The following is a 22,598-nucleotide window of genomic DNA, read 5'->3' on the forward strand; positions in this document are numbered from 1 at the left end:
ACTTCTTGACCCAACCTGCTTTTCTAAGCCCCTCACAACTCAAAGTCTCAGTAGTAAGGGGCAGGCCAGAATCTGGACCTAGGTTTGGCCGCATCCTTGCACAGGCCTGCACCCATCTAGAGCCGGGGGCCTTCTCTTCCTCAAGGCACCGCCAGGAAGCTCCCCTCCCCCATCGCGTTCCCACATTCCAGGAGCGGGGGAAGGGCGAAGGGAGCAGTTGCTTTCCGGGCCCCTTCCATCTGCATCCTTCAGCCCGGCTTGCTGCGCCACCCCCGACGTGCCGGGAGAGACTTGATATCCCGTCTCGGAGCCCCGGGCTGTTGTTATTTCTCGTGACGGAATTCAGTTCGTCCAAATTAGAAGGTGATATTTCATCTCTAATTGGCAAGTTCAAAAGGCCTCTATCGCACTCGGCGGCCTCGGGAATGTGTAATTAAACAAGGTGATTTCTGACTCACTGCAGGTTGGGCCTGACTTCTGGCGAGCGCCCCGGCCCTGCCCGGCCCGGGGGCCGACGTGGCCTCCCCTGGCCCGGGCCTCTGCCGCCCAACTCACTCCCGGGCCCCAGGTGCTCTGGGGAGCGGCCGCCCAGCCCCGGCGCCAGCGATAAGATCTGGGCTGTGAACGCCACCCTCAGCCGGGAGGAGACCCCGCGGGGAGCTGCGGCCGCACCGGGTCGCTCCCGCTCCGGGGCTGGGATCGGCAGAAGACAGGAGGGGGCTCGGGCCCACGTTACCCACTTCTCCCCAGACTGCCTGCCAGCCACCCTCGGATCCCACCCGGATCTGTCCCCGGGTGATAGGGTGGAGGCAAGCCACCTCCTTCCCTCCAGGCAGGAATGAGTTAACGTCTGCCCGGCCTGGGAACGCCGCGGACGCCCGGGCTCCGGCACGTCTCGCCCGCTTGGGCCACAGCCGGGGAAGGAGGGGGGAAGGAGGAGGGAAGGGGCGCCGCGCGGGCCAGGCAGTGCGCGCCCCTGGAGCCGTGCTGTACCCTGGCGGATCTTCGGAAAAGAGCTCGGGGCTGGGGCCGCGGCGGGAGCGCCGAGCCCGGGGCCCGCCCCGGAAGGTGCCCAGAAGGACCCGCCTAGGAGGAGAGCCCTGCTCGGGGTCGGGACGGATATGCCCTCCTGGTCCCCTCCCAGTCTCATCTCCAGTCGCCGCTGCTCCTCTAGACTCCTTTCCACCCTCCCTCTGGTGTTCCCCAACTCCGTGGGACAGCGGTTTTCTTCAGCTTCATCTAAGATTTTTCACCATTGCAGTCTGTTCCAAATTGTTACCTAATCTTGTTTTAACCTCAGAGCTTTGTGACCCTGCCTCTGAAGGGACAAAGAAGGACACCTCCTGTGTGCCCAGCACTGAGCTAGGTGCTTCATTTCATCCTCGGAACACAAGGCTTACACAGTATCATGACTATCTTTCAAAGGAGGAAATTAGGGCACAGGAGATGAAGTACTTTACCTTAGATAACAGAGCAGGCCTTAGCAGGGAGTCCGCCTGACCTTAAGGCCGGTCTACCGCCCACACTCAACACTGCTGTCAGAGTGAGTTCTGTAAACCGAGGGCTGATGGGACTCTTCTACCCTACAAAAGTCAAGCTCCCCAAGCAAAGCCCTTCCTGATTCAGTCCCTGTCTTGTCTCCCCTGCAATCCTGCCACAGTGAGAATACTCGTTGGGGTTTTTCATTTTCCCTAAAAAGACATGCACAAGAGTTCAGACTTTATGATCCTTTATTTACTTTCTCTCTTTCATGACACAAAGAAGGCTCCTGCCTGCTCCCTTAGAATTAGCTACCTCATTTTTTCCCCGAATGAGACATTAACTTCCTCACTTTCCCACTCCCTACTCCCCATGGCAAGGGGAGGGACACGTGATTCTCACCAGCATGTATTCATTTGTTTCTATTTATCTCTTTACAGGGCAGCTCCACTGTGCCAGACCAAAGTCAGGCGCTGGAGATAGTGGAGACAATATGACAGACCCCTAACCTTCGGGAATTCAGAGTCAGAATCCAGTAGGAAAGAGAGGGTAAATGGTGATATTAGCACTCTGGGCCTGAATGCCAGGAGCCCTCCTGTGGGTACATCCTATAGATCAGGGTACAGGGGACCTTCCTCCAGCCTGGGAAAATCCCTGCTGAAGAGTCCCTAGGTTTACTGAGCAGGGACAGGCAGAGGAAGGTAGGGTACAAGCCAGCCTGAGTCTTGCCCTGGGACTTTGGGAAGCAGGCCTAACATTGACTAGGAAAGAGGGAATCATAGGGCTGAGCCCTCATCCCAGTAAGAGAGTCCTAGGTACTGAAAAGAATGGAGACCAGAAGGCTGGAACAGATAGCCATTGAGCTCAGCCACCAGCAGACCCTGTGCTGGCCACTCTGCTGCCTCACCTATCCTTTCCATGCCTCCAGTTGCCTTGCTTCAGCTGAGGAAATCAAAGACCAGACTGGTTGATCCAGTAGGTCTGTCCAAAGCCCACTGCATTTTCGATATAGCTGCCTGTCATCCAGCTTAAGCCAGACTAAGACTCCTAGATAAATAAGCTCCTACTTCTAAACCATCTTCCCTCACCTTGAGCCTGAAAATCCCCAGCCGGAAGCATCCTTTTCCTAAGAGCTAGGAGGCTCCAACCTTGCCTGGCACTGCCCACCTTTCTTCTCCAGGGCCAGAGGCAGGTTTTATAGGTCTGGCCCACAACTAGGGGAAAGAAGGCCTCACTGACCACCATCCTTCTGGGAATGTGACCTTAGGGCTGACCCCTGAAGCCCATGCCAAGTCTTGACAGCTTCCCCTCCCTCTCTGCTTCTCACCTGGCTGGTAGACAGAAGGCCGAATGCTGGCAGTGGTGACAACCCGGGGCTTGGGTGCAGGGGCGGCCTGGGCCTCACTGTATGTATGGGTGGCAGGTGCTGGAGAGGTCGCGTTGGTGGGACTGTAGGCAGAAGCCTGGGGCCTGGAACCAAGCGGGGAAGAGTTAGAAGCCAGAAGGACAGCCCCACCCAGGCCCTGGGGCCTGAAGCCATGGCAGATTGGCTCTCCAATCTTCAGGAGCCTCTGTGAGAAGGAAACCTAACAGATGGTCCTGGACAGCTGTCAGAGGCTGTGAAGGAAAGCCCCTGGGAGTCTTAAAACGGAGGAAGCTGCTCCTTGGTTTCTGAGTCTTGGTGAGTTTGGTTAAAGCAGCAGATATATCTCAAAAATCACAGCCCATTGCTGATGTCACCACCTTGGAGAGAGGGAGGAAAGCTACCAGCTGGACATGGGAAGAGACTGCAAGGGTAGGTCTGGGACTGGAAGAGTCAGGGCAGAAGAGAGAAAAGAAGGTGGTCAGAGCTGCCCCACTCCATTGACCTTCTGACCTCTGGGCACATCATAGACTCAGACCACCTGGCTCCCCACCTACTTCTGCCTCCCCCTTTCTATTGTTGCTGAAGGTAGCTGCAAAGTCTCAGGTTTCTGAGCTAGAGTGCTCTATGGAGGGTTCACGGGAAGCTAGGAGAGTCCCCTCCAAGATGCATGCGCGCGCGCACACACACACACACTCTCTTCCATATAGAATTCTTCCTGTTGCCCTCTTCCCACTGGATTAGCTGCCAAGAGGTCTAGAGCAATCTTTTCCTACTTGTGACCCAGGAACCAAAGAGATGGGAAAAAAGTCTCCCAGTTCATTGCCCTCAGGAAATGCTGTGTTTGGCCTCTGCTCTTAGAGAGCTAAAGGCTCCAAGAACTCCTAGAGTTAAGCAGAATGTTAAACTTTGCTGATCCAGTGTTTCCCAATTTCATTTGTCTGTGAAACCTCCCTTTTTTTTTTTTTTTTTTTCATTTAAAACTACTGAACGCCTTATAGAACATGTCCCAGGTCTCTCCCTGCATCTTTCAGATCCCAACTGGGATCAATGCAACCATACCCAGAGTAAATGGGTCATTGATGAGGTGCTAGAGAAGTGAGCACCTAGAAATTTACTGACCCTCGCCAGTCCATGGCTTCTTGCCTTCCTTGCATCTGTTTCCCATGGGCCCAGTGCCTGTGCATCATGCTGGGCAGAGTCATAAAATAAGGGAGTACCTTCCTCTCTAGGGCTCTGGGAGGGGGCATCCCGGAGCTAAGAACCTGCTGCCAAGCTCCTATTTACTGTTTATCTCCCCAGAAGGACAGTGCAGAGGTGGAACGAGCCTCAGCCGGTCAGCATCCTAGACCTGGGCAGTGTGCAGACTTGCTCTGGCACTTTGCCATGTTTCTGGTTAAATGAGGCCATTGTCACCCTTCCCTGTGCTTGCCTGCCCTTCTCTGATAAATCCCTGTTAAGACCAGTGGAGTAGGAACCTCAATGGAAGAGGAAGAGGCAGTGTCCACAGGGTTCCCAGATTCAGCTATGGTGAGAGAAAAGGCCTAGTCGGTGGGTCTTAGTCAGACTTTCCCACCAGTGGAGGATGTTTTCCCAGCATCCCAGGTGCTATGGGTCCTGTGTCAGGAACTGATATTGTAGGAGGAAACAGAAGCTTAAGATATCCAGCAAGAATTCTAAGGCCATGGTCCAGTAAAAGGCTGGGTGGCCATTTGTCTTCCACTTGCCCCCTCTAGCTCCATCCCAACCCTGTGCAAGAAAGGGAGATAGCTGGGAGTGCTCTGGGTCCACAACCTCCACTCAGGCCTCATCTCTCTTTGCAGGGCAAAGTGAAGGAAGGGTTTGTCCTGTTGAGGGAGTCCCAAGGGCCTCAGGACACAGTGGCCTGATGTGTGATGCGGGAGTCTGCTCTTGAGTAGGAACCGAGCATGTAGCGCTCCCCTATCCAAACCCAGGAGGCACATTCCCACTCAGCAACAGGGAAATTTCTTATCCTCCTCTAAGCTTCTTCTTTGTGCCTTTACCTAGTGTGATTCTGGTGTGCAGAGAGGAAGCACTTGCTAAGTGCCCCCAAGGAAGCTGAGCTAGAACAACCCCTGAAGCCTAAGTTGGGCTGTGGAAAGGCTGGCTCCGTACCATCTGGACCACCGTGTAGCCCCAGGAGTAGGGGTGCAGCCTGCAGTTCTGTGAGTCGCTCTGTTCACCCTTCGTACCCCTCAGGCTGCACCAGGGACCCATTCATCCTGAAGAGAGACATGTCCTTTGGCAAAACCCTGGGAGAGGAGCATGGGAGACTGAGAAGGCTGGCTCTGACCCTAATACCAACTTGACAGCTTGTCTCAGCCCAGAAAGAGCTGGGTCTGCTGGGCCTGTTATACTGCCTGGCCACTCCAGACTGACCTGTCAGCTTATCCCCTCCACTTCCCTGCACCTCCCAGCACCCCTCGAACCCCCACCCCTTCTTTCGCAAGTTGGGAAGCAGGAACTCGAAATACTTGAGAGTATTTTATGTGCTAGGTGTTTTATGTACTCTTTTTCTACCCCAATCCTGTAAAATAGACATTGCATTAAATATCATAGCAGATGAGGAAAATGAGGTAAAGAGTTTAGTCACTTTTTGAAGATTACAGGCAGTAAGTAGTAGTGCAGGGATTCAAATCCCACTGTACCAAGTGCCTGTGGAGTTAGCACGCTTCTCCATCAAGAGAAGAAAGGCTAAGGGACAAGGGAAAATTAGTCACTAAATATCTGACTTGTCTCTATGCCCAGGTCAATGGTCCCTTTTCTGTGGAGCCTTTCTTGACTTTCCATGGGGACGTCTTTAATTCTCCTTATCCAGTTCCAGGAACACAGACTTCCCATACAGTTTCCCTTTGTTATCTAACTCTGTGTGGGGGGGGGGGGGGGCGGGGCAGGGGAGAGCTTTTACCTCTCTTGCTAGAGTGTGTATCCTTGGAGGGTAGAGTAGCACATATTCCTGCCTCTGTCCTCAGCAATATAGTGTATTCCCCTTCACTCTCTGTAGCGAGCAGTGCTATCCTTGGCCTCCCCGGTGCCCTGGGCCCCTAACCACATCAGATGGGCCTTTCTGAGGGCTAGACACAGCTGTCAACAGATGGACAGGGTAAGGCCTTTCCTACCTCCCTTCCCCATAGCTAGGGCCAGTATCTGTGGGCCAGTTACCTTGGACTGTCTGCAGCACTTGAGGCAGGGGCTGCAGCAGAGGCAGTGGCAGCAAAGGCAGCGGCTGCAGCCAGGGACAGTGAGGCTGCGCTGGGAGAGGCAGCAACAGGCAGCTGGGCAGAAGCAGGCAGCAGTGGAGTGGTGGCCTGGCTGGTGCACACTGGAGCATGCTCAATAGGGGTGCTGATGAGGTGGGACCAAGAAAGACAACAGGTCAAGGGGGCCCCTCTGCAGGACGGGGGGCAGTGGCTGCAGTAAAGGCAGGCTGGGTAGAAGGCACCATCAGTACTGCAAACAGCAAGGAGTATTCCAGAAGGTGTATTCCCAGGCTCAGGGAAAGAGCACCCCCAAGACTCCAAGAGGGAAGGGTTCAGACCACAAGGAGGATTGTAGTAATATCAAAATTATTCTCAAGCCTGGTGAGATTTCCAACTCCCAGTTTTGTGTACTTATGAATTTTTCTGAGTATGTATGACAAAAATACAGTGTGGTGGAAAAGTAGATTGAATTATCAACCAAGGTTCCTCCTCCATCCTGTTTTCCTTTTTCTTTTCCCCTTCCCCATTTAGTCAGTGGCACACATTGCCTTTGAGAAGGGGTGACACATTGAGAAAAGCAGAGGTCAGATATTCGAGGGTCAATGACTTAGGCTCTGGAGTGGTGAGAGCCTGGGCTTTGGGCCGCAAAGGACTCACGGCACTGACAACACATTTGGAAGATGTATGAAAGCTACCATGCCGGGCAGGTTGAGGTTATCTGGGTCAGAAAGAGGGCATCGTGTTGTGGGGGATTCAAGAATAGAGAGAGGCAGCTGTGCTCCTTTTCTGAAGTCCAGAGAGACTGAATCTCTTGTTTAGGTAAACCCTGGGGAGATAGTAGGCACCCAGGGTCTCCTATGCCCACGGTGAAGGGGAAGGCTGATCCAAGACAGCACAAAGATCCCCAGGCTATCATACGCCCTAGCTGCTGTAGAGGGTTTCTCATACATCCAAGAGTGACATGGCCATGGCCCTGAGTGCCTGCACATCTGAAAGTCCCTGAAATTGGGAACAAGAGAGGTGACTGCTGTGCCGGTGTGGGCCAGTGTGACCAAATAGGGTGGGGATATCCCCGCAGATGCTACTGCAGGCAGACTATGTCAAGGACCAGGTGCCTGGATGCCCCACTCTGCCCACGCTGTTATTCTATAAGTATCTCTTCCCCAGAACCACTCTAGGCAAGACAGAAACATCAGAGCCTGGGTTGATGGGATTAGATTTCTGCCACCAATGAAACAGGGCAGAGAATACAAATTAAGTTACAGGAAAGCAAAGAAATGCACATTCTCTGCTCATCTGGGTCACTGACTTAAGGTTTGTACTTGCTACAGCAGCAATAAGATACTGTGACCTTATAAGTGGGAATGGCTGTCCCCAGGTTATGTAATTCATTTATTGACCTGATACTATGTGCCAGGCATATATCTGTAGTTCTTCACAACTGCCCTCTAATGTAGATATTAGTGACACTAATAGATGAGGGAATGGGGACAGAGAATTCAATTGCTCAAGCTCTTAGAACATACAGGTAGTGACAGCAGGATCTGACTGAGGAACATTTGAATTGAAGCTTTACCCAGTACCTCAAGTGGCCCCTCATGGAGAAAAAAAAAAAACTTATTTTTACAGTTAGGCAAGGAAAATTTTTTTCCCCAACAAAAGGCACTCTTCTTATTTGAGAAAATTAGAATAATAATCTTTCCTCTGTGAGTGTTTACCATATGCCAGGCCTTGTGCTAACAGCTGGATAAGCATTACTTCATTTGATCTTTTTGACCTTGCTGGATGATTAATATCAAGATCCTCAGTTTACGGATAAGAAACCTGAGGTCCAGAGAGACTGAATCTCCACTAAAACATCACAAAGCTGCCAAGTGGCAGAGAAGGGTGTGAGCCCTAATCACTAGAACACTTCTCAGACTTTAATATGCAGATAAATCGCCTGAGAATCTGGTTAAAATGAAGCTTCTGGTTTCGTAGGTCTAGGTCTGGGTGGGATTGAGAGTCTACATTTCTAACATGCTACTAGGTGATGCTGATGCTGCTGGTCCATGAAACACACTTTAAGAAAGTGCTACAGAGGTCTGCTTCAGATAGGAATGCCAGAGAGCCATGAGCTGGTTTGCCGAATTGCTCTCCTCTATCCAGTGAGGTGTAGAACAGAGAAAGGTGCGAAATGTGAGAGGGCTAGAAAAAGAGAGCTGGAGAAGTGGCAAAGTTGTGGGTTGACTGCTCCATGGGAGGGGAACACACTATTCTTTTCTGTGATTATCTAGGAAACATCCAGGATGAACAAGGGCAGTAGCCATGTCCTGACCAGCCCTTTCCCAGCTTCGTAGTTCAGAGAGGAGGCCTCAGGCAGCCTAGTCCTCATGCCTGCAGCAGTTTCCGGCCCTAGCTCTTCCACGAGGCCACTCACTCATCCTCCATGAAAGAACCTGGCTTCTGGAAGCTATTCCTGTGAAGTGGCTGCCTCAGAGAAGTAGGTGGAAGTACTAAAGTGATATTGCTGAGCTAGCTGATAGACCCTCATCACAGTGTGGGCAAGTATGGTCTGGGAAGGCCCAGGCTGACATAGGACACCCAGTCTCCTTTATCTGTTTCTCCTTGACCCTGTGCATACTTCTAGTGGGTTTCTGGGAACTGAGAATACCACTCAGGACATGAGTGATGAAAATGTCTGGGCTAAGGATAGTATTCTGTAGAACAAATGGGAAATGGGTTTGCCTGTCCTCTTTGCTCCAATTCCCTGCCAGACTAGCTTACTTGGTGCCCTCCCCAGACATGGTTCCAAATGAACCCTGGATTCTTGGGGGAAGGGGAGGATGCATAAAACTGGAGCTAGATGTGGGCCCTAGGAAAATTCTTGATCTACTGCAGCGTCAGGACAGAGGACATGCACATGAGCCTGCTACTTGGGGTTCTTGCTGAGTGACATCTTATCTAGGACCACTGTCTGTAGACACGAAGCATCCAGGGCCTAGGGGAGGTTGGGATAGGCATTGAAGGGCATCCTGAAGGATCTTGTCTAGTCCAGTTCCTGTCAGAAGTTTCATGAGCCCCCAAAAACCAAGGGGGGTGTCTCAGAGAGCAAGCATGCAGAGAATTTACTTGGCCCTGATTCAGTCCTAAAGACAGTGCCTATAAGATCACCCCCAGCCTGGTTTAGGACTACTCTACAGCTGCCTCTTGCCCCACTCATAATTCACTTTAAATATCTGAACAAAAACCAAACCAAACCAAACCAATTATATTCAACTGTGCATGGGCAGGGTATGGCCAGAGGAGAAATACAGCCTGGCTACAGTTCCCTTTTCATCCCATCTCTTCCTTCAACCCAGTTGGCATCAAGGTAAAGCATGCCAACTTTGTGCCCCTTCTCTCTTGTGGTAGCCCTTAGTTGATGCTCTTATGGACTGCAATGATATTATGTATGGAAAGGATGGGCTGGTATTGATGGTGGTGATAGGTCTTGGGGTTTGTGGTCATTGGGCTCAGGCTGGAACTGTTGGTGATGGTGGAGGTGTTGTGATTGATGGTGCTGGGAGGTGGATGCCATTATTGGGGTGATAATATTATTTGTATTAGTTAAGAGAATTAAATATGAACATCTTTGTTAATTGGATGATGACAGAACACCTGTCAGGTGGTCTTGAAATTGTTCACTCTGCTGCCCACCTGCTTGATCATCTTGCAGCCTGATACTGCTGCTCAGGGCAGCCTTGACCACATCACTTTGTAGCAGGGTTGCTGCACTGGACAACTCCAGGGGCCCCATTGAAATTGTAGTCTATATGAATGACACTCCTTGAGAACAGTGCACAGCAATCCCCACAGGCTGCAGTGTGAATGGTGCTCAACAACCTTTGCTAGTCCCTCATTATCTTCAGAATATAGTCAATGTCCCATAGCCTGGCATTCTAGCTCTGGACCACTACTAACCAAAACACCCTCTGCATTCCCTCCATTCCAGCCAGAATGATTAATCCTAGGTTCTGGATTAGTCAACCCCTATGCTCCCACTGCTTAGAGTAACTGTCCAGTCTCCCCTAATGGCACATGCCCCAATCTTAACCGTTCTTGCAGCTCAGACGCACAGATGCCTTCTTCTAGGAAGCCTTTTCTGATCCTTCAGTCGGAGGAGTACTACCTGTCTCTGGACCTCCCATGAACCACCTTGCAGGTCACAGCCACTTCAGCCCTTTCTGATTTCTTTGGCATGCATAGCAGCCAGGCATGGTGCCTTGACTAATGCCCAGGGACATAGAATGCTGAATGAAGACATCTTTCCTGTTTATTCCAGAGAGCTTGGTGTCGACCCCTGGATTGGGACCACCTGAGGTGCTGCATGCAGGGGCCTAGGGTCACTAGGAAGCACCAGGCAGGCTGAAATGCAAATGAGAGCTTTCCAGAGCTTTAAGATGGCTCCAACAGGCTGGGGGCTAGGGACAGGGGACTGTTAGGCCACGAGCTCTGACTGATTGGCTCAGATCCTCTGCCAACCTCAGGATACCTACTGCCTGGGGCCTCTGTCTGTCAGCCCCTGGCCTCACAGCCTTCCCTTGGTCCTTGGGAGTCCTCAATAAAAGCTCAGTTAAATATGGATGTGCTCCAGGATGCCTAGATGTAAGCAGGAGCACATACCCTCATCTTCTCTATTGATCCCTCAGCCAGCTTGCTCTGCCTGGCCCTGGCCTTGGCTCTGGAGTCAGACTGTTAGAAGCAGGAAGAGATAAAAGGCCAAAGTGGAATAGGCTGGCAGGGGGCTTTGGGGAGCATCTCAGGGTGGTAGGAAGGCTAGAGCAGTCTCCCTGGCCAGCCCTTCTAGATGGGATTGTCAAGGTCCCTGGAGACAGAAAGAAAGCCCGTGCCCAGGCAGCAGGAATGAGAGTGAGGCTCTGGCCCAGTCTGGTTATAGAGGCAGCAGGGAAGTCCTGAGGGATGGGCCTCAGCATTTGCCTTTATTTGCTAAGTGCTGGTGGTCTTATTCTCAGCCGGTGGTTCCCATAATCAGAGACCAGTCTGATGGGCAGACAGGAAGGTGGGGAGGATGTGAGCCTGCCAGCCTGGCTCTTCCTAAATGATCAGGATGAGGAAAAGGCCACAGGTGGGTGGGGGCCAGGAGCAAGACCCAGCTGGAAGTCTTCCCTGCCTTCCTGCCACTTGAGCAAGACTCTACCAGGCACATCTTCCACCTCTTCTCCCAAGCCGTGGCCCTGGCCCAGCAGCTCCCCTGTGACTGTCTCCTTAGTCCTGGAGTACCTTCCCAAACCCCTCTCCTGTTTCCTGAGCAGGGCTGAACACAAGCAGTACCTTCTGCTTATGGCACTTGTGGACTGCTTTCTGATGGGAGGACTAAATGTATCGGCCTGCTGGTTGCAGCTGGGTGTGGGAGCGGAGGCAGGGGACATTCAGGTACCCACCGATAACACTGCCTGGTGGGAGGCTAAGGCTGCCCACCAGCCATTCACCAGAGCACGCAGCCCGGGTATGGGAAATCAGTGGGAAGCAGAGCTGCACCAGTTCCCAGCCTTGGTGGGCACCAGCCCTGGCCCTCTTCTGGAGGTGCCTGTCCTCTTCCCATCTCAGACATGCTCCTCTTGTGTGGTATGCACGTAGGCACAGCATGACGGGGGCTGGTTTGGTTTGTTTCAAATCCTCTTTATTTCATAACAAGCATGCTGATATGTACAGGAGAGAACTAGGGAGCCAGCACACACAGCACAGAGAGGACAGCACATGCCCCAATCTCACCACAGCCAGGAGGGGCCTCTGCCTCATCTACCCTGGGGTTTCCATTTCCTCTGCAGAGAGCCCCGTTCAGGCTGCTGGGGCTCCAGAGGGCAGCGAGGGAGTGAGTGGGGACAGGGAGTCGGTCTCTGCCCAGGACCCTGATCTATGGGTCACTCCTTCTAGGACAGCACTAGGCTTGACTGCCTTTCCCAGGAGCTGAGGTTGGTAGAAAATCAACCAGGGGTACATTATGTTTCCCTTGGTTCTGGAGTATTATGCCAACAAACCCCATCACATCCTCTCTGATCTACGGCTAAGGCCTTGGTCAGGAAGCAGAGGCTTGAGCTGTTTGGTGGGTGGCGAAGGTTTCACTGAAGGGTTGGGGTGGATGGGTACAGTACTATGTGGGTCTGGGCTTCGGCCATCAGTTCTGGGATGGGCAGAGAGCAGAACTGCTGCACTTAACTATTGAAGGTGCACCCAACACAGTCTATTTTCTCAAGCATCACAATGGGGCTCATATGCCAGATCTGGGGCGGGCGGGGGGGGGGGGTTAGGGGGAGGGGGAAGGGAAGAGAGGGGATTCCAGAGAGCTTTTAGCTTTTAACATTAAGGATTTGGGCTGAAAGGCCATGGTGCCAGTTGCGCAATTTGGCAAAACGTGGGCTGTTACGTTCCGTTTCAAACCTTTCCCTGTGGCACAGAGAGAGAGAGAAAGAAACAGAGAGACAGAGAGAGACAGAGAGATAGAGAGAAGAGAGGAAGAAAGAAAGGGGTTAGGGGATGTGTCCACCATTCCCCTGTCTGATAGCTGGGGCAGAGGGCAAAGGAGGAAGCAATTTGGCTTGGGAAGGTTTTGCCATCCATGGGGTACTTTCCAGATGATCAGGCCTGGTTTGGGGCAAAACCAGAGTCCCAAGGACCAGGATGGAGGGACTAAAGTCCCTGACTTGAATGACTGAGGGGCCATGGAGAAGAGGCCTAGCTAGAGGGCCTGAGGGCAGGCTAGGCAAAGGGGAGGCTTCTGGGTTCTCTCTGGCCTCTGTGGTTAGGCCCGGGCAGGGCTGCTTTGGCTGTGGCCTCTCAGGGCTGAACTATATAGGCAGATGGGCCAAGCATGGTCTCTGTCCCCTAGCTGGGCATAAAGAAGGAGAAACACCTATCCCTGTGATGAAGCTTGGTGAGCAGACCTGTCACCTCATTGCGCTGCCCTGATCTCTGCCAACCCTTTTCTGCCGCTAGAGTGAAGCCTTCTAACACCGCTAATTGCCCCTGTCTTTCTAGGCCTGAGCATGACTAGGTACAACCATGCACATACATACTCACAAAGATGCTGGCACACATACAGAGAGGGCCAGGACTTCCTGCCACTTCCAACCAGCAGGGCTTCTGTTGCTCAACCCCATAGCCTGCTCAGCTGAGGGCATAGGACAAAACAGGCAAGGAGCAGCCAGAAATGAAAACATGGAGGAGAGGATATGCCTGGGGAAGGCCAGTGACACAGACCCCAGAATCCTGGAAACCCAAGCACCCCACACCCCACCCCCAGCTGGAGAGGCTTCTAACATCCTCTAGACCAGAGGTGCACACTGGCAGCCCGGGGGCCACATCCAGCCACAAATAACATGTATTCAATCTGGACACTGTTTAAAACTCAATTTAAAAATTAGTTACTACATCCAGACCATGGAATACTGCTTAGGAATAAAAAGACACAAATAACCATTGGTATACTCAATAACTTGGGTGAATCCCCAAGTAATTAGGCTGACTGAAAAATTTGACTCCACAAGGTCACAGGCTTTATGATTCTATTTATACAACTTTCTTGGAATGACAAAATTATAGAAACAGAGAACAGATAACAGATTAGTGGTTGCCACAGGCTGGGGATAGGGTGTGTGGTAGGGATGGTATGAATATAAATGGGCAACATGGGGAAATGCTCGAGATGATGGAAATATTCTGCATTTGACAGTGTCAATGTCAACACCTTGTTTGTGAGATTGTACTGTAGTTTTGCAAGAGATTACCATTGGAGGCAAAAGGTACATAGGATCTCTCTGTATTCTTTCTTTCAATTACATGCCAATCTGCAATTATCTAAAAATGAAGACTATAATAAATGGTCGGCATAAAAAATTAGGCAGATCAGCTTTATGTCTTTAAAAATCAGAGAATGGGACAGTGCTGGTCTCACATTTCACCAAGGTAACAATTCCATGTCCCCACATTTAAATCTGTCTACCTTCCCACATCTGCATTACCTGGTAGACCTCCCCTCCAGCCACACACACACACACACACACACACACACACACACACACACACACATTTTGAGTCCTACATATTGGGTCTGTGTAGGATTCTGTTTGACAAAAGGGGCTCACTGATAACATATTTGAAAAGCAGTAGTTGAGTCCAAACTTTCTTAATATCAAGGCCCGGAGACATCATGAATGACCTAAAGCCACACAGAAACAGCATCAGAACCATCTTTCACTACCTGCCTCTCTGAGGTCTGGGAGAAGGGGCAAAGACAGCATGAGCAGAGGTGCTATGGCAGAGCCCACACAGTCCTGCTGACAGCACTACAGACAATCAACCATCCCAGAGAGACCATCCAGGACACAGGCGCAGCCACTTTGTCCAGCCAGCTGTGCAGCCTTTGTCATCAATGCTCAGTGACAGGACAGGGACTGCGAGTCTAGTGAGCCTGCTCTGCTTGGAGCTGTTTGGAAATTCACATCCAGCCAGAGAGAGGAGCAAAGACAGGAAGGAAGAGGAGAGAAGGGAAAAGAGAGAAAGGGAGAGACACCTGAGGACCTCCACAACGGCTGCTCAGGAACACCTAGGGCTGTCCTGGTCTCTCCAGCTGTGGTTTTCAAACTTGCCAGACTGCCAGAACATCAAGAACAAAAAATTCACGAAACACAGGTAACTTTTGTTACCAATAGCTGTTCACTGCTCCTCACAAGGGTTCCCTTTGAGGAAGGGCCCTGAGCTGTGCAGCCCCTCATGGTTGGCCATGTGAGCACAGAGAGAGCAGGGAGGGAAGAAGACACTACAGGGGAAGGAGGGAGGAACCAGTGAGCCCTGTGCTTTGTTGCAAGAGAAGCGGGGTGAGGAGAGGAAAAAGAATCTTAGGTGGTTGCACAATGGAGAAGGGACTTGGGAGGGTTTTTATGTTGTTTGCCGAGGGGTATGAAGGCATCTTTCTTCTTCAACTCCTCTGTGAACTTGTCACTAAAATAAACTTTGTTCCTTAACACTTGGGGACTCAGAGAGATGCAGATTCTTTACTTAGTGAGCATCAGGTAAACACACTTACAGATAATTGCGCCACAGATGGGGGCCAGGGAACACCTGGGCTGTACATTAAAGTTCTCCAGGATGGTTATGCATAAGCAGTGATGTCCAGATGCCTCACAGATTCAAGCCCTGCCTAGAACTAAGCTAGGTTTGTTCCTACTCTGAGCGCCATCAGGGCTGCTCCACGTGGACCCAATCTTCCACGCCACAAGAGCACCAGAATGCCTTCCCAAAGTTAAAGGGAAGCTGTGGGAGGAGGCTCAGCTTCTGGATGGAGGCACTTTTTGTGCTCTGCTACTTCAGAGGAGGCTGGGAGCCACAGCATTACCTGCACCAGCTAGAGCAGGTCCCATGTGGAAGCTGGCAGGCAGCTAACGTTTAAATCCACCTGGGCAGTTTGCTAAGCTGCTGGGTCTTTTCTGGGATGGGAGCCAAAGCTACAACTGATGCCTGAGCTGTTCAGGGGTCCACCCTGCCTCATATGTAAAGATAGGGTCCCTGGAGATTAGGTTCTACCTTGGACTGGCCAGCAGGTGGGCACTGGAGCCTCAGAGGGAAGCTACCTGCTACCAGATACCAGAGACACTGTCAGAGCTTAGGAAGCCAGGGCCCAGAGAAGAGGGGAGGGGAAGGAAGGACTGTCCGCTGTTCTGGGACTCTGCAGGGGACAGACCCTCAAGACCAAGCAACAACGGGTGAAGGGAGAGTTTGAAAGATTCTCTGATATGCAGACTTTCGCTTGCCCTTGAGCCACCAGTGCCACTCATGTGGCATTCCTGCCAGCTTTCCCAACACACAAGAGCAGGAAGGAGAAAGCACCTTTGCATGCGTGCAAGCCTGTATAGGCTGTCACTGTGCATAGGCTACTGGGCCCCATGGTTTGGCAAACTCAGGCTCTGCTGAATAAGCAATTTGGAAGGGCGAAATCCCCCTGGGGAGATTTAGCCTTTTTAAGAGACCCTTAGACTACTTGCTGAACAACTGAATTGGGAGGAGAAAGAGAAGGAGGCTGTGACTGCCTTCAGCTAACAAAATGGGTCAGTGGGTCTGGGAGTGCAGCTGCCAATTTGAGAGTACGGACAGATGGAAGTGAGGCTCAGCCCTCTTGGGGAGCAAGACCCCTGACCCCAGGGTGGGGACAAACATGCTCCCTTTCTGCTCTGATGGCCACTTAGGTAAGCCTGGGGCCCCAGCTGTGACCAGTAGCTACAGTCACTACTTTGGGCTTAAATCACAGAGTTGAACTGCTGCAGCTGCTGCACCCCCCTACCCACATCCACAGGCTGCTTGGAATGTTGTGAAATGAAAAAGCCCACCCTCCTCTCATTGCCATGGGAAGTATGGGCATTTGGAGAGAGGCTATGAAGACAACCCTCCAGAAATTAAAGTCAGGAAAAGGGAGTGGAGCAGGAAGCTTATGCCCCTCCAGTCTTGGGCATAAATTCAGCGCCTTCACTGCACACCAGGGACCCCAGAAGGAGGGGCTGATGATGGCACAGTGGGGAGAAGCTGCTTTCTTGGGTGGGGATCTGGGGCTGAGGGAGGAAGCTGGAGCCTCCTCACTGGCTCTCTTTTCAGATTTCCCTATAACAGAATCCTACAGTAGCCAGGGGAGAGACTCCAAGGACTATGACAGTTCTTAGTCCCCCTGCCTTCTGCTGGGGACTGAACCAAGCTCATGCAAAATTAGGCCCCAGGGAGAAGGACTAACCTCCCACTTCTATAGGACCAGGTAGAACAAGCCCCAGCAGATGCTGGGAAAGGGGAGATCAATGACGAGGCCTGAGGACCACCCTTATACTCACTCAATAACTGCAGTGCCTGCAAATATTCCAGAAGAAATACAAAAGACAGAAGTTCCCTATAATCTACCTCGACCAGTACCCTCCTTCCTTCTAAACAGTGTCCGATTAACAAGGTGCAAGCTTAGAGTGATCCAGCCAGAGGAACATAAAGTGACCAGAAGTACAAAGGAGGGTCAATGGGGCTGGAAAGTCAGGGTTGCCCTTTGAGAGAGAGAGAAAATGCCCCTGCTGGCTTCCTGACAGAAGGAACCTGGGGACTTTTAAGCTGTTTGCTGTGGGGCGTGTGCTGTAAAGGCCTTCTAACAAATCTTTGGTAAGCCTACATGGCTCACTAGAGCATCTATGTGGGTGGCTTCAAAGGGGAGATGGCACAAACACGGAAACAGCACGCAGGAGCTGTGGAGCATAGGAGGGGGTAGAGCTGACAGCTCAGTCACACTTAAAATAGCTAGAGACTAACTTTTGAGCTAAATTAAACATATCTCATTTCAGGCGCATAGAGACACATTGCAGGCACTGACAGGTTAAGAACTGTTACTGGAACTGCATGCCATTGTTAGCAGGCCTGGGAGGACCACACTTTAGGCTTGGAAGCTCCAGCCAAAGAGTGGGAGCAATTTGAGAGCAATTTGGGTTGGCAAAAATACAGATTCGAAAAGAAAATCCACATCAACTCCAGATGGCCCTAGAGTCCCACTCTCCACACAGTCCTGTGGCCACAGCACACAGGTTAGCAAGTACAGAAAGCTTGGCCCACAGTGGAAGAGTGCCTCTGAGCCTCAGCCTCACACAGAGGCCACCACAGAATGCACTGACCCAAGGCAGATACTCCCAGGAAGAACATGCAGATGACACATTTGCCTCCAGAAGTATAAGCATATCACACTAGGCTCCATGCCTCACCATGGAAAGCTCTAGTGGGTTCCAATGGGTTCCAGGGCAGCGTGCCCCCCTCATGCCCAGGTCCATGAGCACCTGACAAGTTGCAGGTGGTAAGGTTAGTGGCTGTGGCCTTAGGCCTGCCAGTGTTACAGAGACCATGCCTTGACCTTGAGATACCTAGTCCTATACAAGTCCCTCCTCATGCCCAGGACTTGTCCTTCCTTGCAGCAGCTGTTGTGCTTTCAGCAATTTATGAAACTAATATCTCAATATCTGGACAGCTGAGTCCAGGAGTCAGGCACTGTGCCCAGTACAGACCTCCATGTGCCTACTTCCCAGCACCTATCCTCCAGACTCACAGGGTGGGCAGGCAAGGTAGCTGGCCCGGTGCCTTCACAGGGAGAGATGCCCTTGTTCTCAAAAGCCCAGCAAAGGCCAAAGCAGTCCTGCCCCTTGCCCAGGGAAAGAGCCGGGAGAGCCCAGAGTCCTAACTCCTGCAGCCTGGGCCCAGGGGATAGAAACTCAGCTCCAGGCACTCACCTAACTCACCCAGGACAAATGCCTCAAGCCAGCATCTGCCGAAGCGCTTTAGGGGCAAGGAGTTCCCAAATACATGAACTTGAGACTTATCCTTCCATAAGTCATGTTACCTGGGGCTGCCTGGAGAGGGACAGGGTTAGGAGGGGCAAGGCCACAGAGCCTGAGTCCAGGCACTTACCTTGACCTTCGTAAAGCTTCTTCATCAGGGTCTTGCACTGTGGGTAGAAAGTTGTTGGTCAGCAGGAATCACAGGGAACAAAAGGAAGAAAAGCCGCTAGACCTCTGTGGGCACTGAGACCCCACCGATAACTGAACAGTTACTGCTCCCTAGTCTGTAAACTAGGAAGGGAAAGACCGTGTGCTGGGTGGAGAAAGGGGACATGAGAAGAAATGGTGCAGTTGGGTGAGAGCGGTCAAAGGCATGTCCCGAGAGGTCCTCTTACCCCAGCTCTGGGCAGTAATTTCACCTGGAATCCCCATGGCAAGACTGTTGCCTGCTGTTGGGTCAAAGAGCTGAGCAGAAGAAGGCACATGTCATTTGCCTGCCCAAGGGGCCCAGGAGGGGCTCAGCAGGCTGCTATTTGTCAAAGCCAGCCTATCTTAAAGGATAGGAGGACTTGATTCCCTAGCTTCTGTGGGAGTGTGATCTCTCAGCATTTTCCATTTCTGCTCCCACCTTGCCACAGCCCTCACTTACTGTATTCTGTCCCTGTCATCTGGGCCAGGATACGGAAAGAGCGAGACTGCAGGTTGGAGGAGCGGCGGGCCCACTCATCAGCCTCATCTTCCGGCTTGTTCTGGTTCTTAATCACAGCCTGATACACAGGAGAGGCGCTGTCTACAGTAAGATCTTTAACAGGAAGGCTTCTGCAATGCAGAAAAAGGCTGTGGGTGAGGGCTACTCTGGAACCCTGTTCCATACCCCTCATGTTACCCCCATATTATGTCCCTCTGGCACTCCTTGCACTCCCATTCCCATAATGGCCCCTATTCGTCCAAACCCACCATGCCCTTTACCCACTACCATCTGAGAACCTGGGGCAAGGGCTTGGCTGGGTCCTCAGTGCTCAGGTTGGTCACAGTGGGACAGTGATTCCTGTCATGAAGGATTAGGAAGCTGAGATCCCTCTTGCCAACAGCACTCTCCATGCTAACTCAGACATAGGCCTGAAGATACCCGCTGCCCTGTCTCAGGGGCCAGATCTCCTTTAAGGAGAAAGGAAGCAGAACTTATCTTCTTGAAGTAATTTCCCCCTCCCTGAGCAGGTCCTGAGTTTGGGGCTATGTGACGACAGGCCTTGTGGGGGACCCAGAGACTCCTTAAGGCAATTCCTTGTCCTCTTCACACCTTTGGATCCAAGCAGGAAGCTGCCAATGCCGTGACTGCTCTAGAAGAGGACCGGGGACTCCCACTCAGCTACAACCAGGCAGGCTGGTGTGAGGAACCAGGCAACAAGGCCACGCGGCCAGTATCGCTCACAGACAGGGGAATTCTGGCCTGGGGGAGCTGAGAGAAGAGCTGCAGGAGGGTAATTTGTTTTCTGCCCCAGCCTATTGAGGGGAGCCTGGTGACCTTTTAGAATCCCAGGGTCTGGGACATAATTGGTACTCAAAACTTAGTTGAATGAATGAATCCTAGATCAGAGCCAGAAGGGCTCCCAGAGCCTCTTGGGTCCAGTGCCTCCCAGCCCAGCCCAGACTGCAGGGAGGCTCTATCTAAAGCTTTTATATATCCAGCCCACTCACCCTGGCCAGTGAGGGCTGGAGGATGCAGGACACCCAGCTGCCCTGTCAGGAGTCAGGATGGACTCAGGTGGAGTTCACAGCAAGAACAGCCTGCCTCCCCAGTCTGTGCATTAGCGGTCCAGCCCTCTCCCCTTACAGATGCTGAAAATGAGGTCCTGCGAGGCCAGCTTATTACAGCATACCTCACTGAATTAGAATTGAGGCATCCCAGCTCCCAGCCCAGGGGCCTTTCCATCAGACCCTCTGTAGTGACAAGGGCTCAGAAAAGCTACTTCTGGCCACTGGAGCCTTATCCATCCCAGATGCTCTGTGCCTGCAGACTTGGCACAGCCTAGACACTCATTTTTTCCAGCATTCCCTGCCTGCCTCTATGGCTGCTTCTACCTGTCCCCTACCCAGGGCTGGCTGGATGGGGGAGGGGCTTCCTCAGTGCCCATGTCTTCTACCCTCTCTGCAAAGAGCTGGATGGAAGCACTGGCCTAGTCTCCCAGGATTGGAGTCTCTCAGGATTGGTGCTCTGTGTCTGGCTCAGGGTAGGGTATGACAGCAAAGGTAGAGAAAGGCGACAAAAGGTGATGAAGGCTGGGTACAGCAGAGCTGCCCCTACTTCACCGAAGGCAATGCCCTGGCCCAAGAACTACGGGTACTGGCAGCCTGTGGTTGGGACCTCATGGGAAAAACCAGCAGATCTGTCTGGGGTTAAGGCAGGGAGAAGTGGGTAGGATCTCATTGAGGGAGGGCACTTCTGGCATAGTGAGGTCTCCCAAGGGTTCCCAAAGCAGAGGCTAAACCTATTGTCTTTGGGTGAGATGGGCAATGGGAAGAAACAACCAAGACTTCCTAGCCTGCTTGGAGGAAGTGTGGCCTGTGCTGTGGGTGAGGCAAGATGTAGACCCAAGCCCAGGCCCTGCCTGTGAGTCTGCTTACACAGAGCTTTGTGGTCCAGAAAACAGACAGAAGCTGTTTACTGTCATTTCCTTGGAACATGCCCTTGAGGTGCTCCCCTGTCCTTCCCCGGGCTCCAGAAAGCTGCCATGAGTGAGTCCCTTGGGCTTCACATTATTGGTTCATTTTCCACCACGCTGTGCAAAAACCAGGGACTGGTGCTGCCACAACAGAGATCGGGAGTCCAAAGAAAGAACTGCTGTGCTTTTTTAAGACTCTGGGGCTCAGGAAGAATATGTACAGAAAATGGGTAGAACAATTCTAGGACCCTGGGTCTGAGGCCATTCTCTGGAGCTGCTTCCAGCAAGGTCTTCTTGTCACCAAAAACGCTCCATGGTCACCATAACAACAGGGTCACATCAAGGTCGCCTTGAGACATTTACTCTACTGTACACTGCCCCCAAATCTGACACATCTTTTGCCTCCCTTGGGTGGTCTTAGCAAGCACAAGCTCTTCCAGATCCATCTTCCATGAGGATTCTGGGTAGTGGCCTATAAGAAGCCTCCTTATCGCCCTCTCCTTTAAATAACGGCCCAGTGTGGATGTTGACATTCAGTTTTACACTGTCTCAGTACAGGTAGAAAAGGCTAGGGGAAACACCCGCAAAACACAGCAAGAACACTCCAGCCTTGGAGTGTCGACATGAGTGTCGTTACTCTTATCTGTGTCCATAGTGATATTATTTGGGGCAAACCCCAAAAGACAAGCCTGTATAAACTGCAGAGCATGTCATTTGGCTGTTAGGTGGGTATGAGGAAGAACGCAGACAAAGGCACTGTCCTCAAACACATCCCACCAAACCCACACGCCATCCCACAACAAGACAGACAGACAACAGAACAGACACTGTGGGGTCTACTTACACCAGTGGCGATGCCCTGCCAAGCAGAAGAAAGCCCAGCAGTGAGTGTGTGTCCATCAAGGGATGGCAGAGGGATGGCACACACACAAGGGAGCAGGGTTAGGATCAGAAATGAATTATGGGAGTGGAGTGGATGAAAGAGGAAGAAAGAGAGACAAAAAGAAAACTGTCAGTGAGGAAGGAATCATGGAAATTAACAGCAGAAACGGAGCACCTATGGCAGAGAGGGGCAGCTCTCACCCCCAGGTACCACACAGTACCAGCCTAGCAGGACTGAGTTAGAAGAAAGGGGAAAGCATGTTGCTTCCCAGGCTTGCAGGGAAAGGGAAAGGGAAAGGGAGGGGAGGGGAGGAACAAAGAAAGGGAGGGGGAAGATAGCGAAGGTCCTTTGAAAAGACTAGATTAGGTCAATGGTGCATCATGTTAAAAAAAATCTCGGGTTGCTTAGTGGTAACGATAATAGTCTTTTCCCAAGGTGCACAAAATAGAAAGTGAAGAGCAGTTCTTTCATTATCTTCCACTGACCTTCCTTTTGGTGACCACTTTTAGGAGCATATCAAGGACACACTTGTTACATTCTGTGGCAAACAAATGTTAGCAGGAAATCCCTGTTAGCTCTTTGGCTTATTCAGGCAGCCTTGTTTTTCTCCGTACACATGAGATAATGGTTGTGTTTTTAAACTTGCATGGTCATATAATCTATTTTGAA

The 22,598-nt window shown here is 51.7% G+C and overlaps 1 protein-coding gene across 6 annotated transcripts in view; it reads right to left on the reverse strand.

The window, feature by feature from the left end:
• LDB3 (LIM domain binding 3) overlaps positions 1–22,598 on the reverse strand; it is a 62,309-nt gene that overhangs the window by 21,568 nt on the left and 18,143 nt on the right. For 2 of the 6 annotated variants that reach the window (XM_016142791.2, XM_016142790.2), the window contains 4 exons: positions 19,033–19,202; positions 18,514–18,550; positions 6,026–6,208; positions 2,807–2,949 (listed from right to left, as the gene is read on the reverse strand). In XM_016142791.2, coding sequence (XP_015998277.2) covers positions 2,807–2,949; positions 6,026–6,208; positions 18,514–18,550; positions 19,033–19,202 — 533 coding nt within the window. Of the gene's footprint in view, positions 1–2,806; positions 2,950–6,025; positions 6,209–12,350; positions 12,490–18,513; positions 18,551–19,032; positions 19,203–22,598 lie in introns of those variants that run through there. The other 4 variants (XM_016142793.2, XM_016142792.2, XM_016142795.2 and 1 more) reach the window with 2 other exon arrangements.

This window comes from Rousettus aegyptiacus, unplaced genomic scaffold, assembly GCF_014176215.1.
Source record: "Rousettus aegyptiacus isolate mRouAeg1 unplaced genomic scaffold, mRouAeg1.p scaffold_m13_p_6, whole genome shotgun sequence".
In the NCBI taxonomy this organism is placed as follows: domain Eukaryota; kingdom Metazoa; phylum Chordata; class Mammalia; order Chiroptera; family Pteropodidae; genus Rousettus; species Rousettus aegyptiacus.